Source organism: Solanum verrucosum, unplaced genomic scaffold, assembly GCF_900185275.1.
Source record: "Solanum verrucosum unplaced genomic scaffold, falcon-dt-bn FXZP01000260.1, whole genome shotgun sequence".
Taxonomy (NCBI): domain Eukaryota; kingdom Viridiplantae; phylum Streptophyta; class Magnoliopsida; order Solanales; family Solanaceae; genus Solanum; species Solanum verrucosum.
The window spans coordinates 567,416-578,549 of NW_026019972.1; the positions used below are offsets into that span (position 1 = coordinate 567,416).

General features: G+C 29.9%; 1 protein-coding gene across 1 annotated transcript; it reads right to left on the bottom strand.

The window, feature by feature from the left end:
- Positions 1-6,992: 6,992 nt before the first annotated feature.
- Positions 6,993-7,575, bottom strand: LOC125817214 (uncharacterized). Its single transcript, XM_049496762.1, has 2 exons — positions 7,333-7,575; positions 6,993-7,264 (listed from the first exon to the last, which is right to left on the bottom strand). Exons 1-2 carry the CDS (start codon positions 7,565-7,567, stop codon positions 6,993-6,995), a joined length of 507 nt encoding a protein of 168 aa, XP_049352719.1. The 5' UTR covers positions 7,568-7,575.
- Positions 7,576-11,134: the final 3,559 nt, after the last annotated feature.

Sequence of the window (11,134 nt, forward strand, 5' to 3'; positions counted from 1 at the left end):
ACTTGAGAAAAATAATTTGGGGTTTCATTTCTAAATGCTAGACTTGCTTGAGAGAAGATCTACATTAAGACAATGGATTGTTTAGTAGATTTTACATAGGAGGCCTGAAAAGAGCTCCTATGATAAACATGTTGTGATGGGAATGCAATGTGTGCTTGAGATTAATCTAGCTTGTCCATGGTAACTAATGTTATTGAGCAATCACATAGATCCATTATTTGAATTCAATTCCCATTCCACACACTCCTAGATTGTCACTCCGCTTGCTTGCAAAACACTCGTTTTAGTTTACTTTGTCCACACACTCCTAGATTGTCACTCCGCTTGCTTGCAAAACACTCGTTTTAGTTTACTTTGTCAAAATTGATTACTAAATCATCTTAATTTGATATTTGAAATTCTTCACATTTGCTACCATCTCACTACAATGGATTAGATCATAATTTAACTTTGTAATTGAATTCTTCATATACCACTCCCTGAGGGATTCGACCCGACCTCATACATTGGATTATTCTATTGTTAATGATTGCTTATTCGTTGAATTATTTTAAAAGTAATTTGAGCATTATCAACCGGTGATGGGACTACGCCTTCGGTTCCCACAATTCCCACTATTCCCATAGGTTTGCATTCAAGAGTTCAACACACTACAACTGTGGATCCTTAATTGGATGAGATTTCTTCGACAAGTATATTTTGAGGTCGCCGGTGACTTGACTAATGATGACTAGGGAGAAGCACGATCTGTTTTGGTGGTTTACTAAGATAAAACCTCTTGTTTTTTATGGTACTGAGTCTAAGGACACATATGAGTTCGTCACTCAATGCCACAAGAGGTTCCATAAGATTGGGGGGGGGGGGGGGTATCAACTTTCAGCTGATGGGAGTTGCATGTTCTATTGTGTTTACAGTTTTATTTAGTTTTCAAAAGAAACTGGCAAAATTAAATTGACAATCAAAATTTTTATTTTTATTTTTATTTTCAGATTTTCAGATTTTCAGATTTTAAAAAATATCTTATTAATATTTTGTTGATTAATTTTTAGAGTTTGTATATCAGTTGAAATGTAAAAGGAAGTTTTGAAACTGCATTTAAATTTTTATTGTGTTTTAAAATATTAATAAAGAAATATGGCAAAGTTTATAAATTTGGTTTTTTTTTTTTTTTAAAAAATATTGAATATTTCCTACATTAAATGGTTTTAAAAAAATAAATTTAAAAGTTATATATTGAGGACATATGGAATTGTCGTTTTAATTTTAAAAAAAGTTTATAAATATATATATTTTTTAAATATTGAATCAATGGTATATTATAAAAATCAGTTTTTTACTAATTTATAAATTATATTTTTATAAAAATTAAATCTGTTTTCAAAAATTCTGACAGTTTTTTAAGTGATTGCGATTTTTATTTTTAGATTTAGATTTTTATATTTTAAATTAATTTTAATAATTCACAAATTCTTTTTTTGTGGTGCTGACACGTGTCACTTTTTCTTCTCCTATTATATATAGATAGATCAATTTGTTGCTACAATAGATAAGATTTTAAAATACCATTGATGTGTGCACTTGATTTTCTTATTCTTTAGCCCATTATAATAATAATAGAAAAGATCTACTAAAACAACTTCATCCAGAATTTTAATTGAGGAATCAATAGAAATAAATAACTACAATAATAATAACAATAATAAATAGGATACTCACCATATGAAACTTCTACATATATTGTGGGACAACATTTGTACTGATTTTTGAGAATCATGTCGTTGTTGCATATGGCAACATAAACAAAAACATATGAATCAGAAAGCAAATTCGATGACAATTTTAAGCATAGATAACAAATTTGAATCTTTTGAACATACTTACAGAGAAATTTTGATGATATTGTTGTTGAATGTGAGCACACAAACTAAATTTAACCTGAATAAAGTGGCAGTTTGTAAGGGATAAAATCAGTAATTTTTGTTTTTTTCGCAACATGACAGTTATTTTAGGCATTTTTTTCCTAACTAATTTTGTTTCCGGATCTTTGTTTAGGCGTTAGGGATATATATTATTTTTTTAAAGTTAAGAAATCAATTCAAAATAATTTATAATCTGATAACTACTGCAAGTTTAAATTTGAATTCAAAATTAGACATGTATGCATTGTGTGCTTTACTTTTTATTTGTTTTGCTACGTCCAATTAAATAAGAATCACAAACGGTTTCAATTCAAATTAAAAATTAACTACATTAATTTTTATAATTTATTTATATTTATAACATCCTTCTCAATTTATTTTTATTTTATTTTATATTTGAAAACTGTGAAAATTTTTGTTACTATTTTTAAAAATAGGCATAAAAAGAAAATCGCAAAAATGTTTTTTACTTTTCATGATTTGAAAACAAATTAAATAATGTATCTATAATAAAAACTTTTTAAAATTGGTTCAAATCAAATGAATTGGGTTTGCTACTGCTTAAATGTAAATGCATGTTCTATTATGTTTACAATTTTATTTAGTTTTCAAAAGAAACTGGCAAAATTAAATTGACAATCAAAAATTTTATTTTTATTTTTATTTTCAGATTTTAAAAAATATCTTATTAATATTTTGTTGATTAATTTTTAGAGTTTGTATATAAGTTGGAATGTAAAAGGAAGTTTTGAAACTGCATTTAAATTCTTATTGTGTTTTAAAATATTAATAACGAAATATGGCAAAGTTTATAAATTTGTTTTTTTTTTAAAAAAAATATTGAATATTTCCTACATTAAATGGTTTTAAAAAAATAAATTTAAAAGTTACATACTGAGGACATATGGAATTGTCGTTTTAATTTTAAAAAAAGTTTATAAATATGTTTTTTTTAAAAATATTGAATCAGTGGTATATTATAAAAATCAGTTTCTTACTAATTTATAAATTATATTTTTATAAAAATTAAATCTGTTTTCAAAAATTCTGACAGTTTTTTTAGTGATTGCAATTTTTATTTTTAGATTTTTATATTTTAAATTAATTTTAATAATTCACAAATTCTTTTTTTGTGGTGCTGACACGTGTCACTTTTTCTTCTCCTATTATATATAGAAGATCAATTTGTTGCTACAATAGATAAGATTTTAAAATACCATTGATGTGTGCACTTGATTTTCTTATTCTTTAGCCCATTATAATAAAAAAAAAGATCTACTAAAACATCTTCATCCAGAATTTTAATTGAGGAATCAATAGAAATAAATAACTACAATAATAATAACAATAATAAATAGGATACTCACCATATGAAACTTCTACATATATTGTGGGACAACATTTGTACTGATTTTTGAGAATCATGTCGTTGTTGCATATGGCAACATAAACAAAAACATATGAATCAGAAAGCAAATTCGATGACAATTTTAAGCAGAGATAACAAATTTGAATCTTTTGAAAATACTTATAGAGAAATTTTGATGATATTGTTGTTGATGTGGGAACACAAAGTTAATTTAATCTGAATAAAGTGGCAGTTTGTAAGGGATAAAATCAGTAATTTTTGTTTTTTTCGCAACATGACAGTTATTTTAGGCATTTTTTTCCTAACTAATTTTGTTTCCGGATCTTTGTTTAGGCGTTAGGGATATATATTATTTTTTTAAAGTTAAGAAATCAATTCAAAATAATTTATAATCTGATAACTACTGCAAGTTTAAATTTGAATTCAAAATTAGACATGTATGCATCGTATGCTTTACTTTTTATTTGTTTTGCTACGTCCAATTAAATAAGAATCACAGACGGTTTCAATTCAAATTTAAAATTAACTACATTAATTTTTATAATTTATTTATATTTATAACATCCTTCTCAATTTATTTTTATTTTATTTTATATTTGAAAACTGTGTGTGAAAATTTTTGTTACTATTTTTAAAAATAGGCATAAAAAGAAAATCGCAAAAATGTTTTTTTCTTTTCATGATTTGAAAACAAATTAAATAATGTATCTATAATAAAAACTTTTTAAAATTGGTTCAAATCAAATGAATTGGGTTTGCTACTGCTTAAATGTAAATGCATGTTCTATTATGTTTACAATTTTATTTAGTTTTCAAAAGAAACTGGCAAAATTAAATTGACAATCAAAAATTTTATTTTTATTTTTATTTTCAGATTTTAAAAAATATCTTATTAATATTTTGTTGATTAATTTTTAGAGTTTGAATATAAGTTGGAATGTAAAAGGAAGTTTTGAAACTGCATTTAAATTCTTATTGTGTTTTAAAATATTAATAACGAAATATGGCAAAGTTTATAAATTTGTTTTTTTTTAAAAAAAATATTGAATATTTCCTACATTAAATGGTTTTAAAAAAATAAATTTAAAAGTTATATATTGAGGACATATGGAATTGTCGTTTTAATTTTAAAAAAAGTTTATAAATATGTTTTTTTTTTTAAATATTGAATCAGTGGTATATTATAAAAATCAGTTTTTTACTAATTTATAAATTATATTTTTATAAAAATTAAATCTGTTTTCAAAAATTCTGACAGTTTTTTTAGTGATTGCAATTTTTATTTTTAGATTTTTATATTTTAAATTAATTTAATAATTCACAAATTCGTTTTTTGTGGTGCTGACATGTGTTACTTTTTCTTCTCCTATTATATATTGATAGATTATATATGTAGATTAACACTTGAACTAGCAACTAACACATAATTATCCAATGATTTAACTAGAATAATTGACGAACTTTTGGGAAATACTTAAGTAAATAAAAACAGTTTTAAGGTCATTTGAGAAATAAAACTTGACTTGAAATATTTAAAAATGAATAAAAAATGATTTAGTAAAAATATCATTATAGGTCATTCATATTTAAGAAAATGGGATTTAACTTGAATAAAATTAGACAATTAAAGACAAGTGAGGGTTCAACCAAAAAATTATTTGAACTAAGTAAAAAAGAGAGACTACAAGATTTGATAAAGAGATTTTATTTAATCAACCAAATTAACACGAAAGAAACTAATTTGTCTTTTGGGGAATTGATTAAGTGAATTAAAATATTTAAAGTTAGAGTCGATACAAAAATTCAAAACAAACAATTTGCAAGCAAAATAATCAAACAATTAAAGAAAATAATGAATTTAGGCTCTTCTTAGCCCAAATCCTCACTGCCCACCGAATTGGATTTGAGGCCCACTCCCATAACTGCTGCCATTTATATGGAGTTTGGCCCATTTTGTTGTGTATACTAGTGTGTACACTTAGGGGTCGTTTGGTAGGGTGTTTTAGAAGAAATATTCCATGTATTAAGAATGGTATTATTTAATACTATGTTTGATAGGAATTTTAAGCTATGTATAACTAATCCATGTATTAGTTATACACCCTACATGGTATTATAGGGTGTATAACTAATACCTTCCATTTGAAGGTATTAGTAATACATAAAATTTAATACCATGGAATAAATATATATAAAGACAAAAATACCCTTCAAATCCTTTCAATCTTCTTTAAATAAATTAGCTTACTAATTATCCTTCTTATAATAACACTTTCTTAAAGAAGTTCGTTACAAGGATGTAATATGTAGATGTGTAGCTATACATTGAAAAGATTATAGATGGGCATATGTAAGAGATGAAAACGAGAATAAAAAAGAGAAAAGACATAAAGTCACCACTGAAGTTGTCCCGTATTTACCTTAACTTTGGAAGTGTCCTATCATCCCACAAAACTTTTTAAAATCTTTGTAAATGGGCCATTTTGACCCATTTCCTCGTCTGGGTTGTGACCACGCACATGAGGCGCGTGATGCAATATTTTCACTGCCATTAACCAGTTTAAAAGTGCCACATGTTGCTTTATTTCTTTATTATTAATTATTTAATTAATCTACATCATCTTCCCCAATTTAAACTCAAAAGAGCCGTTGGTAGCTCTAAATCTATGATTTCATCTTTTTTTACTCTCTCTTTGACGAATTTATCATATTCCCCAAGCGCAATAAGGTAGAAATTTGTTTTCTCTTTCAATTTTCAGTAGAAAGCGTTAATTTAATGTTTTCTATGGTTTAATTTCTTCTTAATTTTGTGATTAGGTTTTGATCGAAAATGTCAAATGTAATGTTGAATCGTATTTGTAATGATGAGAATGATCCGATGTTGCGAGTGAAATTGCGATGCAAACATGGTGACTTACTTTCAATGCAAACTTCATGGTCGGAGCACAATCCAGCTCAAAGATTTTGATCTTGTCCACGCTATCATGTATGTTTCCTAATTATTTTCCGAAGATCTTTTGTTTATGTATTTTTTTTTTTTTTTTTTGCGTATTTTAGGAGGATGCGTGCAACTTCTTTAGATGGATGGACCGTGAAGATGTTGATATACGATCCAAGTACGGTATTTCGAGATTGGCAAAGAGACTTAAGGAGTTGGAAGAAGCATTGTCATGTTATGAAAGTCGTGTTGAAAGTAACCAAGTCGTGATGAAGGAGAAGAAGAGCAAATGTTGTAACTTGAACCTAATAATCTTGATCGTTATTGTGTTTTTTCTATTTTTAAGCCTAACCAAGAATATGAAGGATGGAAGTTGTAGGTGTGTGCAACCAAAATTGCCATAGACATCTTTAGTTACTTTCAAGTTTTTGGTGTTGATCTTGCTTTGTCGAATGTTCAAGTTTTTGTTGGTCTTTGTTGTCAAAATAGTTATGATTTGAACAAATTGTTAATGTATTTGGTTGTGTCTATATTATTGTGGTAACCATTTGAGAAAGTTCAAAAATATGTTCAACTACAAATAAATGCGAAGAATATAGCTATAAGCAACAAAAAAAACTGATAAAAAAGAGGTCTTTATTCCAACATAATCATTCAATTTGAAGTACAACTATCAAGTTGATCTTGTTTTGTTTGGTTACACGCAAAATTGAGTTTGATTCCAACCAAAAACAACACCAAAACATACATAATTAAAATTTGTTTGTCAAAATGAACAAGACAACATCAAAATGTCGTACTTCCATGGCATATGAGTCTTCCTACTTGAACTTGTTTGGCTTTGGCTATTAGCAGTAGCAGTAGCTGCATACCTAGTTTGGATAACCTTTTCAGCCCTCATTCTTTCTAGGTTACTATTGGTAATAGTTGTCTTCTCCTTCCATTTGAATCCACGTACTGGTGTGTAGCCAATATCACCAGTAACAACATCAACCCTCTTTGTCACTCTTGTATCAGTATTGATGACTCTTCTACTTGACAATCCAATGCTTAGTCAAATAAATACATATTCAAATCGAAAGACATTTAGGCTTGCATTGAGAGTTGTAAACTTACATTGAGAGTTGTAAATCCATCTCCAGCTTGGTATATGCCAACACCTACCATTCTTGGCCTTTTAAAAGGTCTTGTTTGTCCTCCACTGGTGTCCTCATGTTCTACTTGTCTCTTCCCTCTTTCTAGGCCTCTTCCACTGCAGGTTGCTTCAAAACTAGTTTGACTATGTTGAGGCATTCCTCTTCCTCTACCTAGTCCTTCATTCACATTTCTTTCTTGAGGCATTCCTCTTCCTCTACTTGTTCATGTTCCTCTACCTCTACCTTTACCTCCTCTACCTCTACCATTTACAATCTGTACTTTAAAACTTGAATATTAAAGCATATCTATGTTGTCTATAAATGATAGAATAATTAGATATATTACCTCTGTGTTTGTAGTAATCCCATGTGATTGAGTTGGAACACCTATAGAACTTGAAACTCTTCCTCTACCACTTTCATTATTTGTGGTGGCATGATTTTCACATATTAGTGCATGCAATTACAACAAAATCTTGTACAAATGAATACATATATACCTGTGAAGAAGCTCCTGGTGATTGAGTTGAACTAAAACCCCTTGATCTGCCTCTTGCTCTCTTTCAGTAGCCTGTATATTGATATAGCAATACATATATATGTACATATAACTTACTTGTGAAAGTAACAAATAAAAGTACTTGTGTCTGAGAAGATGTTTGAGCTGACTGACTTGGACCAGTACCTCTTGCTATGTCCCTTTCTCTATAGTAGCCTGTGTATTGATATTTCAGTACATATACATATAACAATAGAAAGTAAAAATTAAAAATATACCTCTGCCTGAGAAGATGGTTCAGTTGATTGACTTGGACCAACTTGGTTTCTTGTAGGACATCCTCTTCTATTGTGTCCTTGTACCACATTTGCTACAAGTCATAACAACACCACTTTTGATAAGCTTTCCAGTTTTTCTGCTTTCATTTGCTCCCTTTCTTCTAACCTTACTTGGTTTTCCAGGCATCTTTATCTTTGGTGGCTTTACAATTGGATTATTTGATGTTGACCACATTTTCATGTTATTCATTGACTGAATAAAATGGGCATATGTACTGAGGTAGGTCTCCTTGCTATAACAACTAGCCACATAATTGATTGGTTCCAACTCCTTGTAATGAAGGGCAACAACACCATGAGGACAAGGAATGCCCCTGAGATGCCAAGATCTGCAACTACAACTCCTACTAACAATGTCCACAGTATGTGTAAATTCATAGTGCTTAATCTCAGTACCTCTTTCTCCATTTCAAGTCAAGTTACATTGCATAAACTTGTCAATATTTTCTTACAAAATCTTCAGAGACATAGAAGTATATCAGTGATCCAAGTGTTTGAGAACTCTCTCAAATCACCAATTCTTTTCATCATCTTCACCCTTATCTCCTCAAGCATTGCGATGATTGTTTAATACCTTGCATGCAGTATCCAAGCATTAAAGCTTCCTGCCATATTGTTGTCCACAACATCACATTTGCTATAGTCTTAAAAAATATCTCTTGCACCATGTATCCAAGTTGCACCATAAAAGATCATCCAAACATGCTTTTCCTAATTTCTTCATTCTCTGTATACTATCCTTCAACTCAACTTCAAATGTGGATTTAGGAATCCTCCAAAATACTCTTCTTCTTTCAATTCCTTTCCAGCTTTTACACCAATTTGCAAGAACATATCTTGCATATTTTCTATGTTCAAGTGGCAATACCTCTTGAACAACAATTTCTAGTCCCTAACAAAGCAACATAACAAACAAATAATAATTAAAATACAAAACTAAAAAACATAAAAAACAAAATAAAATAGTAAGACAATAAAGGTCTTACCTTTTGCATATCAGTAATGATAGATAATTGATGCACTTCTCCAAGATCAAGATCATTCCTCACTAGTTCAAGAAACCATATTCAGGTAAACTGATTCTCAGCCTCAACAACTACCAAAGTAATAGGCAGAATTTGGTTGTTTCCATCTCTACAAACTGCCATTAATAACTGGCCTTTACACACACCTAAACACCCATCAAAACCAATCAACCTCCTAGCACCTCTAAAAAATGCTTTCTTTAAAGCATGGAAGCAAACATAAAATCCTTGAAAAATTTTCTGCCCAGTTTCATCTTCTTTTCCAACCTTCACTACATAAGTACTGTCTTCTGGATTACTCCTTAAAATCTCATCTTTATAATAAAAAAATCTTACCATACTCCACAATGTGATCACCCATGATCTCTACTTGCACACAATCACCAAGGACAAGTCTCTTTGCAACATCTCATATAACTCTGTCAGGCTCATTCACATATTTTTCAATTTGAATCTTTTCTTGGACTGCATATCTTGTCACTGCCATTCTAAATTCATCAACACTTCCAAAAACCAATCCTAATTCCCGAACAATCTTTTCAGAAGTTTCATCAAACATAACTCTATTTGGAGTTTTCTTCCTTCTAACTGGTTTATGCACTACTTGGTCAACCTCTTCACCATCTCTCCAACCCGTTTCATCATCTATTTCAAAGCTAGGAGCTTTATCACTTAGATAGTAAGGTTCATCACCTCCTAGCTTACCAACTAAGCTTTCCCTAATACCAATATTTGTCTCATCATACCCTATATCAGGACCCTTTTCATCAACATTAATCTGATCTGAAATAGTACCTCTACTTCTCCTTTGTAACCTTTTGAAATACCTCTTTCTTGCCCTTATATCTGTATACTCTTGATGGACATCACTGTCAACCTCATTATCTTCATTAGTATCCCCTTCAGATCCTGATTCTTCTTCCACTTCACCATCACTTGGATCATGATCTACTATAGGATCAGATGAAGGTACACAGGAAGGAGGAGGCACAATAGAAGGAGAGGGTGTAGGCACAGTAGAAGGAGATGGGGGAGGCATAGTAAAAGGAGATAGTAGAGGCACAGTAATAGGAGGATCTTCAAATGGAGTGATGGAAGTTTCAGAAAGACCTGTTGTAGGGTTGGAAGGAAAAGTAGAAGTGGGAGGATGATTATTAGGGTTAGAAGCCTCATTAAAAGATTTCTCACCTACCCCACTGTCACTCACATTGGGGACAAACTCCAATTCAAGTGGGCCTAATTAGCTTCACTAACCCCATGAAAAACATACACCTCAACTGTATCCCCGTCATTTATCATATTGAAAAGGTCAAATATAACCTTATCATTATCAACAAGGACCAGTAACCCATCCCACTTAATGAAAAACTCATAATCTATTGTATATCCTAGTTCTTTTATGTAGTCTCTCAACTCAAAGTAAGACATCCTATCAACATCTACATCTAGGAATTCTGTCACTTGCCCCCTAATATATTTAGGTGGGGACCAAATTCTATTAACCCCCCCTCCCCCCCGTGCTACCATCTTAAAGTTATCATAATTAAAGCCATCCTGAAAATGCATGTAACAAAGACAAACACAATTCAAACACACATTTCAAGAACAAACTCTAACAAGCTGTACACAACAAACATAATCACTAATAAACAAAAGTACCAGAAGCACTAACTAACAACAATAGCAGAAGCACTATCAAACAACAGTAGCAGTAGCACTTACATTTAGCCCCATCACTAACAGAACAAAAAACTTGTAAACAAGTTGATAATGTACAAATTTGAAGTCTACAAATGTATAAGAGACAATCAATAAGATTCGAACTAAGTGGATAACATAAAATCCTAACCTAAAACACAATCACTAATAGTCGCACTAAGTCGATAACACAAAATCCTAATCACTAACAG